The sequence below is a fragment of the Halyomorpha halys genome, unplaced genomic scaffold (assembly GCF_000696795.3).
Source record: "Halyomorpha halys isolate HHAL.00 unplaced genomic scaffold, Hhal_1.1 Scaffold64.1, whole genome shotgun sequence".
Taxonomy (NCBI): Eukaryota; Metazoa; Arthropoda; class Insecta; order Hemiptera; family Pentatomidae; genus Halyomorpha; species Halyomorpha halys.
The window spans coordinates 2,349,972-2,369,014 of NW_027116348.1; the positions used below are offsets into that span (position 1 = coordinate 2,349,972).

Below are 19,043 nucleotides of genomic sequence, written 5' to 3' on the forward strand. Positions count from 1 at the left end.
TAAGTCGATTTTAACACGAATGACCGCGCGTGAGATTTTTTCTCACATTTCTTTTCTAGATCTCTCGAAAATATTTTTTAAAATATAATTTTTTGCTTTAGATTAGGTTTATTTAAGCATAACAAAAAATAAAAATATATTTTGATACAAGAGTAAACTGGTTTTAAAAAATTGAAAAAACAAGCATAACTATAAAGTAGTAATAAACATAATGTAATATTTTAGACAGACAAAGTTATAAAAAGAATCAAAATACAGATGTATAATATTATAAGAACATAATAATAATCTAAAAAAAAAAATGCTCAGTCTAAAGAAATCTCTTGTGCACAACTGGTCCAAGTGAACACCGTATGACTGGGGCATATTGGTCTTTTACACTGGTGGCAATTCTTTTTTCTTCAGAAAGCCTGAATATAACCCGAAAATTTACAAAAAGTAGTATTCATACGGCGCAGAGATGAAGTGATAAGATGAAAAGACAAGTTTTTATTATAACATACACTTATAGTATCGAAATAAAATTCATAGTAAGTAATATGTACCTAATGAAGTTCCTGCTTCTTCAAGCCCTAGTTCTGCTTATGTTTTCCTTCGAGGAAATACATTTTTATGTATTAAATACACTTGTCGCACATGAGAAAAATCCTCACAACTTGAATATTTTTACAGCAGCCTTAGTTGGGCGTGAGGTAATATCTCATTAGAAGGGTATATTGTCAGGGAAAGAGGGCTGGATGCCTACCCAGAGCGGCTAGAGTGGTGGAGGGGGCGAGGTATAGAAGAAAGAGACTCTGAACTACAGATTCCAGGAAGATGGGAACCACAGTCTCCCTCTAGCAGTTTCTAGACCCGAAAAACAATTAACGTGAGATAAATTCTCATGCAGCGACCAATGATGGGGTAAAGTTTGTCCAAACTGAACAAACAACAGGCGAAATCGTGTATCAATATTGTTTGTCATAGTACAGAATTAAAAAAAAAACATACTGGTTTAGCAATAATTTCCAAAAAATAATTAGGGTTCGGCAAGTCAGTAGTCATAATTAAATTATTATGGGAACCTAATTTGAATCGCTATTGCTTTTATTGCTTTACATTAGCTTACATAGCAATTTAGAAGGATAGAACTTTTTGCTCTCATACTCCTCAATTTCATCCTTAAATGATAAGTTATCAATGTTATTTTTATAAAACAATTTTTTCTTTGGATTTTTTGTTTTTCAAAGACATTTTTACTATATTTCCTCAACATTTTGGGTGATACATTTCTTTCATTGCATTACATTACCTTACATCGCAATTTAGAAGGCTAGTCCTCTTTGCCCTCATACTCCTGAATTTCATTCTTAAATGATAAGTTATCAATTTTTTTTTTTTATTAAACAAATTTTTCTTCTGATTTTTTGTTTTCAAAGACATTTTTACTCAACATTTCTGGTGATACATTTCTCTTCCGCTATGTTCAACGATGCCCTACCATCACTTTTCTTTTTTTCTGGTTGAATGGATATAAACTTTCACGTTATACCTATAACTAAAATTCAACCCAATGATGTTTGGATACGCTCCTTTTGCCCTTTCACCGAATATATGGTACTATCTCACTAGAGAGATTAAATAATAGCGCGTTAGGTTTTTATTAAATTGATGTATTCATTTATAATAAAAGGAATCGTAAGTATAAAAGGAGAGCTCTACAAAAATACAATTGATACGATACTCTTCCATTAGCTGGTCTTTTATATCTGATCTTACGTCAATGATGGCATTTTGAAGATCACGGAAAACGATTAGGGAACCTTTTACGACCGATATCTTTTGTAGCAATCTGTGACATAAATTATTAATGTCTATTAGATAAAGTACCCTTTCCCTATACAATGCAGAAGTATAGACCATTTCTTGAGCGATAAATTGCTCACTTATATTCCGCACCCTATTTTATGGACTTTTTCTTACAATACTTATATTCCTTATTCTCTTTTTTATTAATTTCTTATTGCATTGATATTCCTATCAGTGTTATACTGCGAAACAGACCATGTATCGTTAAATTTACCTTATCTCAGTACCTTATTTTTTTTATAAACCAAGGGAGTTAACACTAAACATTTCCGTTTTATATAATCAAACTTAATATGTTAGCATTTACTTTGATTATAATGCTAATAAATATTGATTCTCCCCCTATAATTTTTTCACTGATTGGAGGAGACAACCAATATTTTTGTAAACTTTTTTTTACTGGCCATATCAATAACTTATTTAAGAATTTTCATTTTGCAACATAAACTCAAGACACACAATTACACATATCACCTATAAAGATTAAGATCTTTATTTGCAGATTCCTTCTTGCATAAGAATAAAATTTTCTTTATTTTGTTATACCTTATTCTCATGATTCATACTTTTTATAAAAAAAAAATTCTGGTATGACACTCAATGCAATATTTACATAACTCAAAAATCATAAATTTCTAAATATAGATTTTAAAAGATTTTTAATTTACATTTTCACTTAAAAACTAATTATGAATCAATATCATTCGATTGTTAGGAAAGATGAGTTGGTTTGTTTGATTTTAAATATATGAAAATCTAACTTATCAACAAATTTATTCAGTGCAATATGTGTAAATCCAACATATTTAGCATTTTATACATAAACATTTAAAAACATAACTTTATTCTTGCCAATGATAGTACAGTATTGTGGCTCAACTACCAATATACCTAATTATAATAATGATCATGAATTGGAAAATATTTTTCAGTATTTTGTTTTTTGGATAACGTTTAATTCTAGATTTTATTTTTTTATGATAATCTTTTCTATATTTGTTTGTTGTATTGTGTTTATGATGGTCCACGTCATTATTTATTGAGTTCTTAACAGTAAAAATATTATTTGATATTATTATTTTTTTATTTAACATACATAGTATTACTCCAAATTGACTCTTGGCCTTCCAAATATAATTTATTATTTAATGATAATATTCCTAAAAAAATTGTAACCGCATTGTAATGCGATATATAGGACGCCATTAATAGAAAAAAATTGATAGACATTATTTGATCTGTTCAGCACAATTTAAATATTCTAGCATTAATTTATTCTAGGCTATGGTTTAATTTCCTAATTCTAGTAAAAGTATATCGATATCACAAGAATAGTCAATCCATGGAACATAATTCTTTCTGATATATATATCAGTTATATTTTTTAAAAGTTACATAAATCTGAAAAAATTCTGACCCACAATTTAGTATAAAACAGTTAAAGAAAAAAATATTATAATACAAATTAATGAGTGGTATTTTTGGTTTTGGAATGCTACGCTTTATAAATTTCGTTAAAAAAATAATAATAATAATAAGATAATAATTTTAATTATTTTATGAAAATTTAGGAATGATATTCAATTTTTTGAAATGTATAAAAATATTCGTATGAAATGTATAAATATATTCCATATTCTTTAGAGTATGGAATGGAGTTAAGGCCGCATGAACGATTTTTTCAATATTTTATTATTAATAATATACCATGAAATTAAATATTATTTAAATGTATATTTTACTAGTCAATATATATTTTTCTAAACGATATTTTGCTTTAAACAGGATTAAATGAAATTAGTTACTTAATGCACCACCAATTTCTACAGGTGCGTTTAAAATTTTAATCGAATTTTGAGTAATTAGGATCATTTTGGAAGATAGCTTCGATCTATCATATCACATGATTGTGTTCCACTATTTATTTACCTCTCCTCTTACGCCTTAGAGTACAGTGACGTGCTTAGAAGACAGCCTCGAACCTCTGGACGACTGCAGGGATGATGTCAGCGTAGAGCTGTGATCCATCGTGAGGCAGGTTGCTGTGGCCAATCCTGGGCAGCACTGGGAGAAGAGGTCGTTAAGCCAGGAGCACGGAGGGACCCGTCTGTAAGAAAATTTTGGATTAGCATCATATTATTTATTTACCTTCTACATTTGTCAATGCTTTATAATTATTTCTTTTTAACCTTACTCTTCTCGCACATTGCCTCAAACTTTCTCATTACTTAAGAAGACCCTTAGTTATTTGCGAACAAACTAGCAAGTTTGTTTGTTTGGTTGTTTAGTGGCGCCAAACTTCATTGGTCATCAACGCCATTTATATTTTATTTAATTTAGCTAATATTCGTTAATTTTTTTTTTTTTTCTTCCGATCAAGTTATATTTTTATCAGTAAATTTTGTGATTTCAAAAACCGAAACACCAATTCTATTGCCTTATCATCGTCTCCAATGGTTTTTGAGATATCTTGGCTTAGTCCCAAGCTATTGAGGTGTGGTGTAAAATATGGGCATCGTTGCAAAACATGGCTTACTGTTAAATTGTTATTGCAATACTGGCAGTTCGGAGGCGTTTCTTTTGATATAAGATAGGAGTGGGTGAGCCTCGTGTGACCTATTCTCAGCCTAGTCAGTACAACTTCCTCTCTACGGCATTTGCGACTGGAGGTACCCCAGGGCTTGACATCCTTATTAATTTGCTCATTGGGCTTTAGTTGCACATAGATTGCCATTTATCTTTGACTTCATTTACAAGAGGCCTGCATATCTCTGACGGAGTTAAAATTGCTTTACCCCGTCCCGGAAGCGCGAGTGCTTCTCTTGCAGCGTGATCGGCCAGTTCATTCCCTACAAACTAGCAAGTGGAGAAGTATTTTGTAAAGTAAATAACGAAACTTAGTGTACTTCGATGTTCGATATCGACAAAACTTTGAAATCGTGCCAATATATATTTTTTAAATTTATTTATATATAAGTATAAATACATGTAATAAATAAGGTGCCAAAATAATAAACATAGAATAAAATATTTGATTTTTACAGTGTGATTTGGAAATTATTTTTAGAAATAAATCAAGTGCTTTAATTTACATTTTTCTTTAAAAAATGTATCTATAGATAATTTAAAAAATTCAACTTATCATAAAATTATAATAATAGGTGTACGGTTTCAAATTTAGTTATAAAATATCATAAATGAACGAACGAATGATAAAAAATGTATTAAACATAATTTATGAATAAAATAATAATGATAATAATTTACAAGCAATAAATTAATAATAATGGGGCTATTATATTCCTTAAAGGAGTTGAGTTTTTTTTTTTCGTACCTCCATAACGAAATAAGTAATTTAATTAATACATACTGGTAAGTAATATGTATATCTGGTAGTTTGTAAATCCTTCGATTGCCTTGTGGCATTTTGAGGTGATGTGCAAGGTCCAGGTGGTGTTGTAGTGGCTTATGCCAGTTGAATTATTGGAACGGTGAAGGGCCGTTTCGGTAGTGATAAGTATGATGTTAACATATATAATAATAAGAATACAAGATATCTCCGAAAATAGGTATATGTAAATGATATGGATTTTTGATATAGCTAGGTTTATTTGTGATGAGGGAAAGAGTAAATAAGCAGTAAACAACTGTTAACTAAACAAAACATGTAATAGGAAAAATAGATTGACACACATGGAATACAGCAAAATGGAAGTACAGTAAAAGAAGGTTATCCAACATGGAGGCCCACTCACAGTTGCACGGAAGTTACTGAGGTTGCTCCAACAATTTGAAACAATAAAAACGGAGTCATTAAAAGGAGAAAAGAAAAATTACTGGCTACTATTTAGTTTTCTCTGTGATTGGTTTTTTTATTATTCGTTTTGGTAGTCGATTGAACAAATAAAGTCCATCTCCCAAATTATTGTTAAATAATTTTATATAGTTAAAAATGTTTAGAAGGTAGCGCTAGAACTCTGAATCTTTTATTTATCAAAAACAACCAATTTAACAAAATCAGACCTACCTTCCAATCTACTTATTTATCTACTCTCTGTAATTCAAATATATTGCTTATTAGATTTTTATTAATCATGTCTTAAAAGCTTATAATTCGTTTCGATAAACCCCAATTCTGTATATTAAAATCCAACTAGCCTTCTGAAGTTTCACGTTCTTTTATTTTTCTTCGTTACAAAAAAATCCATGCTCTAGTTTATTTTCTAGAATTCAAAAGTGGCATCAATATTATCATCAATATATTGCATATTTCACAGTAATATTGTTAGGCTACTTCCATTCCATACGATCATTTTTTCCTTTAAGTTAGTTAACGACTGATATTTTGCAATTGAACTTTGGATTGAAATTAAAACATTTTATTAACTATAGCTTCAACGAATTTAGAAATAGGAGTCCAGATTAATGTAGAATGACTAATAAAAAAAGAAGTGCGAATTTCTTGTTTCATTTCGATATAACAAAATAACAGAGTAGCTTAAAATAACTGTTACTAAATAACTCAAAGAAATAAAAAAAAATACCATGATGACACTTAAATCTAGCATTTTTAACATTATTTCTTGTAGCAAAATTTAAACTTTTTTCTTAGCAAACTTATGCCATAAATATAAAAATATACCAGTTTAATAAAATTTGCTTTCCGAATTATTGTTTGCTGAATTGTTGTAGAATGAATGTTGGAAATGCTAAGTACGATTTTATGAAGTTATTCTGTCAACTGAAGGGTTTATGTGAAGGGTTACTGAATTTTAACAATAAATTAATTATTAATTAATTTAACAATCAAATAACAATGGTGGCGAAATCATTTATCAGACTGATCCCATTGCGCATGCGTTCGTACACTCACTCATATTACTCATTTTTTGTCATTCTGCATTACCCTTTAATCCCTTTTTAAAATATTATTATTTTTAAAAAATATTTTTGGCTTTTCAACGATATATAATACGTCTATTTTACTTATTTCCGAAAATGTGATTTCAACCTGCAAAAAATATTTTTCCTGTCACATCCTTAAGCTAATTAATAAATCCTATCATAGTTTATAATTATTTGGTTTTTTTACTTGCTAAAATGTAAATTGGTCAATTAATTCAAACAAAGAAAATCATAGGTACTTTAGAGGGAGATTTTTTGAAATATCGGCATTTAATACTTTTAAGAATTTTTCAGAGAAGATAAAATCTATCTGATATTCTAGAATTAATTTTACTGTTTAAATCAAAATTGTTAGAGCTGTTTTCGAATCAGAAAAACTATGAAAAATCTATACCATAAAAGTGGTGCTTCTAGTCAGCCGATTTTATCAAATGGGTTAATAACATATCTCTGGATATATCCGGCTATAATATGTAATTTCAATTTCGTACGACTTATCGTCTCGCAAAATGGTGGGTGTTTGGTCATTCTAAACACTCACCATTTTGCGAGACTGCTTATTTGAACCTAGGGGGTCCAAAACAGTGCATTTCCTTATAAAACTGGAATTTAATTTATTTTACGATCGAAATATACTTCCCCTTAGTATATATTTCATTCATTGGTATGCCAAAGTAAATAATTAATTAATTTTTATTGACACAATATATTTCAGTATGATTTAAAGACGGTGAATATGCTGTACAATATTAAGCATTGCAAAATATATTGACGGTTATATTAATTGTTTAGTTATATTTACTTACTCTTTGCTTTATGAGTACGTAATGAATAATTGGAATCTTAGTACATCTAACCTACTTTATTTATTTATATTAGAGGAATCAGTCCCGTTTTTATTAATAATTGTGGGTATATTTCCTACTTGAACCAACTTTTTTTTAAAGGTTTTTTTCGGCATTTTTATGAAAAAAAAAACTGATTAGTTATTTATGAAACCCCCTGGTGAATTATACAAATAAATAAAACGAAAATTTGACGATGTATTTAATAAAAATCCAGACTATTTATTTTCTCACTGGATCAAATACAAGCTATTTAGAATCCTAAATAAGGAAAAGAAGAATACAAATGATTTTAAAATGAAAAGATTTTAAAGTATTAAACGTTTATACATTTTTGATGGAGTTAAAATTTATAGGTATAATATGTTAAAATAAATTTGATTGTGGAAGAAAACTTTTAATATATATGAAAAAAACCGTTTCACTATATAGAATTTTGCTTCGACATAATTGATAATTATTTACTTACAGTATAAACAGTTTATTTTATTTTAAACTACTATATTTAACATTGTAAATTTAATGCTGAATCATGTAATTGGATGTTGTAAATATAAGATAAATTGAATGGTATTACTAAAAATACTGAAGTTTTTCATAAATATTGCTCTTTTTCCGCTAAAAATTATTTTTGATTACTTGCCATTTTTTTTTTTTTTTTTATTGATATTTACAACTGTATAAAAAATACAACAAGTAAATTTGATCATAATGACATAATGATATGATACATGATGTAGAGAAACTACCCAGTAGTAGAACTCTAAAAACAGTTTAGAATATAAGGTCACGAGGACATCTTCTTTTCAGGCGCCTCTGAGGATTGCCAGGAATGGAAGAGGAAGCAAGGTTAGAAACTAGTGGGTTTGGGTGGTTAGGAAGTTTATTATAGAAGGAATAATATTGGGTTCGGGCTAGATCGGTTACATAAGGAGCATTTAGGTCTTTATGGATGGTTTTATTAGTAACAAAATAAGGAGCATTGAGGATTTTACGAAGGATTTTGGATTATAAAGATTGGATACGAGAGGAATTCGAAGGTTTAGTGGAGCCCCAAAGCTCAATTCCGTATGTCCAGATGGGTCTTATTATTGTCATGTAGATCAGTCTTTTGTAATGAGTTGGTAATTTTGACCGTTTGTCTAGTAAATGTTGCAATAGTCGAAATCTACGAGCAGATTGTCTTTCTTGTCTTTTTAGTCTTATATGAGGATTCCAGGTTAGTCGTTTGTCAAGATGTAGTCCAAGATAACGAATCTGTTCTACAGGGGTAAGAGCCACATTATTAAAGTATACTGTAGGGCAGTCTTGCCATTTTTAATTTACTTTCTGCTAATGACAGAAGTTGCTACAAATGATAGCAAAATATTAGTCTAGTATGTGAATTCTGTAATTGAATGTTTGTGTTGCATTATAGAAACAGCAGAAGTTCAAGTTTTATTAGTTGCTGAATCTACCAATTTATTTTTTCGTTATGTTGCTATTTATGATTTCAAATATTGTTTTTTCATTTACTGACAGATGAACTCCGATACCCACTCCTTCCGCAAAGAAAAAAAAATGATAGTACATGTTCGTATGAATTTTGAATAATAGTTGATCAAAGAAATGGATACCAGAATATCCATCATGTAAAAATAGCTGGCAATTTCAGAAGAGAAATGAAACAACAACTGAAAGACTATAAAATACTAATCAGCGTAGTCGCTATGAAGTTTCTTCTATAGTCAATTGTTGATTGTAGTTTCAAGATCAGCTGCTTATCTTTTAAAGCGCTTTATTATTTAGTTGAAACTTGGAAGGAAAGGAAACTATTTATTTACAGTTGTTATTTTTTCATTTTCAAGGGAAGTTTCTCTTCAGTTCCTTTCACAGTTCTTATAAATTAAGGTATCAGGTATCATGAAGGCCAAAAGTAATTTATTAACTTAACCTACCGCGTTATTTTAAATTATTACAAATATATAGGAGTATATTTAATATTTTATTTTGTATATTAACATATTTAATTTTGATCTATACAAAATTAAATATGTTAATATATTAACATATTTAATTTTGATCTATACAAAATTAAATATGTTAATATATTAACATATTTAATTTCCAAATAGACGGGATTTTTTTTTACTTACTAAAAGCCTGTAAGCATTTCTTTGAATTTTTTTTTATAGGTACCATCTTAAATTTTTTTTTATCATACATCATAAAAAAGTCAAAATGTGTAGTATCATTTTTCATAAAATTTCATGCTGAAAAAATTATGTGATTAGCTTTATAAAATGAAATTTAATAACACTATGCTAGCCTCCCTCCCCCCCCCCAAAAAAAAGAAAAAAAAATATTTTCTGATTTTTCCACTCTGTGTATAATATCTTTTAAGCTAAGTATTGACAATTATATTTCTTATTGAATATCCCAACCGAAGTAATTACTGGGTTAATTATTAATTGATTAATAAGTTTTTCTCAATGTTAGTATAAGATTAGTCATTTGTGCAGTAAGATTTTTTTCTTTTCATTCGCACAGAAAAAAAATAATTTTTTTCTAAACAATTGTGTAGTATACTAGAACGAAATTGTAGAGCACTCGTTTTATTAGCTCACTGATTGGAAGGTAACCATCCTAGACATTTTCTCACATGAGTGAACGTAAGGCTAGCCCACAACCGAATCAACGCGGACTGATGGACGTGCCAATTGTCAATTGAGGTTTGACCACAGAATCGCTGAGTTCTGACAAAGCGAATATCAGGTTTTCAGGTCCAAGAAACTTTTCGACGAATTAAAGAGGTCATATCGATACCCTAACATTTCCTAGTTGTATTAATTCTATGCTAGCTGGATATAATTTCAACTATATCCAGTTTTACATTGGCACCAATTCTATGGATGGAAGTATAATCAATAAAAGTCAGAAAATGTCATAAGTAGATTGTGTTTTAGAAGCTGCAAAACATTTTGAAATCGGCATTGTTTTTTCTAAAAATAATCTATTTTTCTAGGTTTGACTAAAGAAACTATTTATAATGAGCTTTAATGGTTTATAAAAAACAAAAATGTGTATAAAACAACCGTACCTTGCTATTAGGGGAGGGAAGAGAGAGGTTGTCCTACAGATTGCCTCCCCTTTATAATCCGAGTGGGAAGGTTGAGTTTTCATTCCGTGGGCTGTCACGAAATAGAAGACAATCTACCCAGTTCGTTTTATGTACTCCAGAATTAAAAGATTTATCAGATTGTTCTAGATATTCTATTATATGATAAAAACTAGATATGTTTTAACATTTTGGTGTAATTCTACTTATACTGTCCACTCCAAATTCCGTTCAACAGTTTAAACGGATTAGATATATGTTTCTGAAATTATTTCAATAATATATATTAAAAAAAAATTATTATTGTTCCTAATTCTTTCTACTTTCTCCATACTTGTATTTATGTTTGAATTCGATGAAATTGTAATTCATAATCAAACGCTCGGTTTGCACAGCAGCAACATTTTCATATTGCTTCACAGATTGCCTTTAAGTAATCGGACACCTCTTATTATCATTTTTCTTAGTAAAAAGTTTATTTAGTAAAAAAAAAGTTTTAATTTTTCTTTGAAATGATCTAACTGATCTGTTTAACTTATTATTTATGCATCCTAATACTTTAAGAGAGTATATTGCTGGGTATAAAGAAGCTTGGTTTACAAAACCTGAGAACTAATATTATATGACTATTATACATATTTATATTCAGTTACAAATGTATTCTCAACGCTTCGTTCTTTTTTCCTTAATGTCCAAAACGTGAAAATATTTAATTCTGAAGACATTTTTTTTTTTTAATTTGGTAAATGAATACAAGGCATTTACCCTAATTATTAGAGAAATTTCTTCTATTTTTTCCTTGAAAAAAGATCTTTCATCCTATCTGTGTTAAAATTAAATGATTGTGATCTTTTAGAAGTTCTGATTAAAGTTATGAATATACCCGAATTAATGGCATAAAAATATACTAGAATGATTTTTCTAAACGCACATTTATATTTAATGTGGTTAGTTACCAAGTGAAATGAAACCAGAATTTTGTCTTTATAAAGAAGAGGGTTGAGACAGAGTACTCAAGAAAACGTCATATTTTCTGAACCCTTTGGTGAGATAAGAAGAGTGTTGGGACTTAGCAGTGCGACAGTGCCCCGGTCAGATGACAAATATTCCGGACCATTGTTAAGAATAGTATTTTCCCCACAAAAGATGAAGTGGTATTCATGTCTTTTTCCCCTATTCCGATTCATATTTCGATGTTTTGGAGATTAATCATTATCATTTTTATTTTCATAAAACTATAAAAATTAAGTAATATTAAATTTTCAGAATAGATATAAAAAAATTACTTCTCTATTTTGCGGTGTTTCTTTTACTTTCGATCTTTCTAAAAATTTAGTAATACTAGCATAATTTATAAAGGTTTACACCTTATGTTACTTATGGAATTTTTTTGTATATTTATTCATATATTTTGTTTCTATTTTAATTTTTAATAATAATTTCTTCAGTATTACGAGTACTTTTACGTAATTAGAAACCTAATATAGCAATATACAAATGTTTATCTATATGTTAGAGTTGGCTCGTTGAGTGAGATACTATGCTACTAACTCCAAGGACAAACACGGGTTTGAACACTGTAGTTGTGAGTCAACCCTGTGGCAGTGTGACCACAGTAAGAAATCTAGTGATTAATCGTGATCATGAACAAACTTTTTAAAATAAATTCGTAGTTTTTTACAGTTACATATTAACAATTGATTATGGGTTTGGGAGTCTCATTTAAAAAACACCCCTAACTGTATACAACGTTATAAATAAAATAATTAAGATAACATAAATGGATAAAAATAATAATTATTAATAAGGTAAAAAAGTAAAGTTAATAACAAAAATAACGACATTCCTTGGCGTAACAAAATATCAATTGCCCTCTAATGGGAAGAAAAATAATAACATGATGATCATGAAGAAATCTCCTAGCACAATCTTTGTTCAAGAAACAGTACTAAATCTCTGACTGGACGTGTTGTGTTTCGGGTTTGTTATTATAAACGTTATCTGAGAATTATCTGTTTAGTTTGTGTTATATATCATTATGTATTCATGATCAAGACAGAAGAAAGTACTAAAAAACTCATCTCACCAATGTAAATTGATATTTTATAGTAGAATAGTATTGGGGGAGAGGGGGAGGTAACGGCAATGAAGGCACAAAATAATAAAAAAAAAAAAACTATATAATGGTATCCAACATTTCATCCCAATCTGCATTGCTTCGTAAGGGCTAAATGAGAATATTATACAAACTTTGTAAGATGTGGCAAGAAAATGAGCATACATTTAAAAAGGTAATAAAAACTTATACAAAAGATTTTTACAAGAAAGAAAGAAATCAATTTAAGAAAATATTATCATAGATTAATAGGAAACTAATTAATAATAGCTACACTAATGTGTGATAAGATTGTTTATAGTATTGTAAATATAGAAATAGATTAATAAATACTTATTAGAAATAATAAAAAATATGGTTAAAAAAATTATTAAAAGATAGTTAGGTGAAGTAACTGTGGCGTAGGTAAAAGTTATGAAGAAAATAAAACGGTTGCCCTAACATTATTTTTTTTTTACTATTTTATACTTTTACTGACCACCACTCGGACTATTAGGCTATATTTTACTTCATACAGTAAACTAACTTCACACAATATAAATCTATATTTACTGTTTGGTATCACAAAGTAGCTAAACGAATAGCCCAATTACCTGGACAGAGTTGAATTTATCGATTTTTTTTTTCCAATCATCACCATCTATAAAGGCTTTAGGAATTAGCAATGCATAGTAAATGAGTCTGTGTTAAATCTTAAGGCATCCTTAAATGCCTCTTCTTTAAAATTTTCAGCATTAGAATATGTTAAAATAAACTTCAAGAAGTACACATGTAACCCTTGTTAACCGCTCAAGCTGTTTTAGAAATCAATGCATGTGAAGTAAATGTATATAAACGTTTGCACAGTGAAAATAAAGAACATAACTTGATAAAAGTGAAACTGGATCATCTAGACATCAAGCTTACAATCTCATAAGATGTCACCAAAATCGAATAGTATAAGTATTATAATGTTATTATTAGTATGTATTAACTGGTCAAATGAATTGTTAGAGAAAGGTCAATAGATCCGAAAAATTAATTCGTTCCTTGACGTCTAAAATAAAACTCGAGTGAAAATTTTCTATTTTGATGATTTTGTTTTTATTATCTGATTTAAATCAAGAAAACAGAATGAATAAAATAATTTAGTTTTTCATCTTTATTTTTTTAAAAGATTTTTTTATATAAAACTAAAACTTGCTTTTCACATTTTGTTACTTGCCTTAGAGTTCTGCATAACCTCGTTGAAAAGAGACAGTAGATGAGGGGATTTGCAGCAGAGTTGAGCGGTGCAAGGCTCTGGATAAAGGTAGCAACTGCTATGTTTGTCTGAGTCTTTGGAACATAGCCATACACTTGTAGTAGGTCGAACACTATGTACGGAGACCAGCAAACAATAAATACTGAAAAAGAAAAATATTAGAAATTTAGATAACGAATATAATGAATTTATATTGAGTCATACAAAACTATGATTATATTTGGATTCTTTTCCAAAGGCTTGTTGTGTGTTTACCAGATATCATTAAATACCTTTATATTTATAAAATGTTGCTACCATTAACTATGTAATATAATAAGAGTTGGTATTGTGTAATATAATAGTAAATAAACTACATAAAGGAACTAAGTATTTATTTACAATTTATTGATAAATGATGATATTAAATCAATTAAGGTAAATGGTTGCCATAAAATATGATTATTACATTATTACTTATTGTCTAATATATAATTATAGCTGCTGATTTGGATGATTCATATCTTAGTGTGGCGTGACGTCTTGGCTGGCATAAGGGATGGCGTTCCATGTCTGAAGAGCTCTCCTTAGGACTTGCCCCCTCTCTTCGGTCTTTTTACTTCTTTACCCTACTGCTTCTCTCTCTGTCTGTGTTCTGTTCTCTTTACTCCTGCCCCCACTTGTTTTAAAAAGGGGCGTCGCCTTTTGGGAATCTTATTTCCTCATTGGCTATAATCAGCCACGCCCAAGAAAAATACGTCACAAGGAATGGTAATTTAGAAAATTGGTTGGTACAAGTATTGTTTATAATTGACCTGCCTACCGACAGATCCAGCAAGCAATACCTGTTTTTAATAGATTTGTTCAGGAGGGACCTTTTCACCTGTGGCCATTAACCACCCACCTGCAAAGTGCCCTTTGTTGACATACCCGGTACGACGAGACATATGGCAAACTTTTATAATATTAATAATTTTTAATACCTCGGTACATATCATATCAATAGATGAATTGGCTAAATTAACTCCTGTTAGCCCCCCAATAGTAAACAGGTATACTAATCCTAAAGCTCATAATATTGGTGGTGCATTTATTTTTACTCCATGCAATGTGGCTGTTGGGGCGAGGAGACTTTCGTTAGTGAAAAACCGACCTCTTCCCCAGAGTTAAATGTTCGCTGGTTCAGGTTAAATAACACGGAGGATCTGAAAAAAATATCACACAGACAAAAAAAAAATAATGAAGAAAATGAAATAATAAGAAAAAAACCCTTCCAAGTAATACAAAAATTAAAATACAAACAAAAAAATGAACTTGTGTGTTGTTTCAAAAAATAAATAATGAAGTGTGAAGTAAAAAAAAAAATATTTTGATATATGTACAAACAAAAAGAAAAAAATTCCAATTCTCTTTACAAAAAAATAGTAAGTTAATTAACTTGAGTTAAGCAAACAAGAAAAAAAATTATGAAGCTCTATGAAAGAAGAAAAAGAAAAATAGTCACTTACAGATGGTCGGGGAGAGGGGGGGGGGTCGATATGCGCATATCGATAATAACAATAAGAGTGCAGAGTTGGTATACCAGAATTACTTGCCAGTGGTGAGAATTAGTGCCAGGCAGCCCGACAACTCCAACAAAAGTTGACTGCACAGTGGTGAGAATGACCGCCGGCGAGTCAGTGAATGAGTTCCAAAAACAAAAACAAACCAGCTCCAACAAAAACTTGGCTCGACAAACCAGTGGTGGCAGAGCGTATGTGAATCAGTGAAAACGCGACACACACTGTGCCTCCTAAGATCGCTCCAGTGCTTACTAAATATTCACTTTCATCTGCCTCATCCGCAGTTATAGCCAGTTTATTATGGCACTGGCCCCACTGCCTTCACTATAGTTCTGTACTTGTTTTTTTTTTCCTAACCTCCTATTTATTTATTTTCAATCAATTACAATTATATACATTTTACTTAACCTAGGAAAAAAAAATATACATACATATATTTACATTTTATCTTGTTTTGCCTGATACCATTATAAGATGAAGAAAAACATTGTCCGCTGAAGGCGGTTTATACATGAGTGGCATGAGAGCCGGGGGATAGTGTTGAGGTGTGGGTGACTTCAGGTTGAAGAGCCAGAAGTCCTTCCCTCGGCGGGGGGACAGTCCTTTGCCAACTCCCAGGTTTCGGTGGAGGGGCGATCTCTCGGAATAGAGGATTGGCACAGGATTTCAGCTCATCAAAGAATTTGATTGAAGATGTGCCTACGGCCTATGAATTCCGGCACAGAAGGTAGTTCGAGCTCAAAGACCTTGCTCATGTGCGAGAGGAGGCTGATGGGGCGATAATTCTAGGGCGAATCACCCTTCTTCCCCGGCTTGAGTAATGGTACTACGATCTCTCGTTTCCAGGCCGCTGGGAAGTACGAGATCCATATGCACGAGTCTGCACTTGTTACACCTCCGCAATGTATTTATGCACACTAAACCTCCTTATATCCCTTATCCCTATGTATCAAACCAAAACTACAAAATCACTCATAGTAAAAAAAATTAGTGAATAAACACAAACTTCCAACTAACAAAACCGATAATCACTAGGAATGCAAATAGAAAAATTGACCTAAAAAGAAACGAAACTTTTAGGCTTTAACAGTGGCTAATCATCTGAAAATTATGATTCCTTTTGGTACTGCTATGATTATTGCAGCGGGTGCAAAGTAAGGTCGTGAGTCAACATCTATTCCTACTGTAAATATATGATAAGCCTATACGATAAATCCTAAAATCCCAATTGACAATATTGCGTAAATTATTCCACATATGCCGTATGTTTCATTTTTTCCTCTTGTCTAATAAAATGGGAAATTAATCACAATCCTGGTAAAATTAAAATATAAACTTCAGAATGCCCAAAAAATCAAAATAAATGTTGATATAGAATAGGATCTCCTCCTGCTGATGGATGAAATAATGAAGTATTAAATTTTCGATGAGTTAATAATATAGTAATAGCTCCTGCTAGTACAGGTAATATTAATAAATATATGGATTCAATAATGTAAATAAAATATCTGTTTTTCCTCATTATATTACTTTAAAGTGTTAAGAGTTCAACATTGTGCTAGGTATTAAAAAGAAAATGTATCTAGTTCCTTCATCCTCTTTCCTTACCGTGATTTTAATTATGTATGAGTGGTTGTGTAGAAAACCTCTTTAGGATGATTTTTATTTTGGGTTGTATTTAGTAAATTTATTTTTACTATTTATTTTTTATTACAGCTGTTGGATATGATATAGACTAAGGAAACAGAAAACAAAGCAATATATGCTAGATTTTGTGTTATAACACAATATTCCTCTATCTTGGATCGGATACTTGCTCTAGTGCGTTCCAATAAAGATTCTATATAGATCAAGCCCTATCCAACCCAAGGTTACAGCGATATTACCCGGAGTCAGAGTAGTACAAATGATCTGTTTAGAAATATAAATAGTAAATTATTATTTATTTATTATATTTGAAATTAAAAAAAAAACAAAACATAATGAAGTTTTTTACAGTTAATATGCAAGCCTTTAAAAAAATATTTGGATTACATACTATTTTTGATTAACGTAAAACCTCTAATTTTGAGGTGTCCTACCAAAATCATATTGATTTTTGTTTTGATGATAACATCATTATAATAATAATTAAAATCGAATAACTGTTCATGATTAGTTAAAAGTCTGTCTGCGATACTGTTTTCCTCACAAATTAATGTTAGTGTCTACCGTTATTTTGAGCTTAATTACACCAAATTGAGACTTTTTTTTACGGATTTCGTTTCCTATTATGCCTCATTTCTCATGATTACTCCTTAATTATTTCATACTTGATATAATTTTTAATTTCAATCTTCTTTAAAAATATATTGTAGTTTTCCAATATTGTAGGAATTATTAAGAAAAAACATCGAAATGAGCAGAGCTACGAAGTTTTTGGATAACATTTATAATTTTAAAAAATATCTTAAGTTTACCATTACCCAGTCCTCCTAGATCTACTAATACAAACTAAGAGTGAATGTTTAAAAGACTAATAAAACGGTCTTCCGCGGATAGTGGAAATAGTGGGCTCACACCGATTTTAGACATTCATCTAGTCTTTTACTTCATGTAATTTGCGTACAAACTTAAGAAGGGTCAATTTACTTTAATTATTTTGTAATTTTACTCCCTATGTAATCAAGCTCAACTTCAACAGCACGATGAAACATTAATTATTTAGCAAATATTGCTTGAATTCCCCGATAATCAATCATGTTGTGTACCCTATTATCATCTCTTATTAGTATATTACATGTTTTAATTATTTGTGTACAGTTAGTATAGTTTCATTAATAATTTTGAATTTTGTTAATGGTTTATTTAAAATAATTTAACATAATAAACTGTAAATCTATAAAGAAAAAAAAATTATACAAAATACAGAACAAACCAAAGTTATAACAATTACAAAAATTAAATTTAAGGCCAAACAAAAGAAAAGATAAATGTCTTTATATCATGGTGAGTGATTGATGAGGCCATCGCTTGGCGATTGTTTTTTTCCTCGTGAAGGTAGATTCGAAAAAAAGTACGTCCGCCCGACTTTTCCTCGTGTAAGAATAGCCAATACTGTACCTCAGCCGCTGTGATGAAGTGAATAAGATAACGTAGATGGCCAGGCTGCTGGCTACTAAAATTGCTTCGAGAGATAGGTACGTTTGAGCCAGCGTATAGACACAATGTGACCTTATGATGTCACCCCCTGTTACCTGAACTGAGAGCCTCAGTGAAAGACTTATCTCTTGCCGGGTATAATATGCGCTGGGAAAATTATTTTCGAGTTGGAATGATAACAGAAATATATTTGAAGTCTATATTTAACAAAGAAATTGCATGCATTAAAGATAACAAAAAAATAATTAATAATCATCATAAACATATCAACAAAATGAGAGTGAGAGAGAGAGAGAGAGAGAGAGAG

General features: G+C 30.1%; 2 protein-coding genes and 1 long non-coding RNA gene across 4 annotated transcripts in view; 1 reads left to right on the forward strand and 2 right to left on the reverse strand.

The window, feature by feature from the left end:
- Positions 1-3,916, forward strand: part of LOC136797210 (uncharacterized) — a 31,015-nt gene extending 27,099 nt beyond the window's left edge. The window contains exon 3 of the long non-coding RNA XR_010845049.1: positions 3,797-3,916. This is a non-coding gene — a long non-coding RNA (uncharacterized lncRNA). The remainder of the gene's footprint in view (positions 1-3,796) is intronic.
- Positions 1-19,043, reverse strand: part of LOC106692632 (cardioacceleratory peptide receptor) — a 533,326-nt gene that overhangs the window by 1,406 nt on the left and 512,877 nt on the right. For both annotated transcript variants that reach the window (XM_067053153.1, XM_067053154.1), the window contains 2 exons: positions 14,016-14,196; positions 3,778-3,955 (listed from right to left, as the gene is read on the reverse strand). In XM_067053153.1, the coding sequence (XP_066909254.1) occupies positions 3,793-3,955; positions 14,016-14,196 (344 nt within the window). In that variant the 3' untranslated portion in view covers positions 3,778-3,792. The remainder of the gene's footprint in view (positions 1-3,777; positions 3,956-14,015; positions 14,197-19,043) is intronic.
- LOC136797207 (cytochrome c oxidase subunit 1-like) lies at positions 14,885-17,137 on the reverse strand. The gene is given in 4 exon segments (XM_067053146.1): positions 14,885-15,147; positions 15,303-15,310; positions 16,697-16,877; positions 16,880-17,137. Coding segments are annotated over 4 exon segments (690 nt in total). The 5' UTR covers positions 17,118-17,137.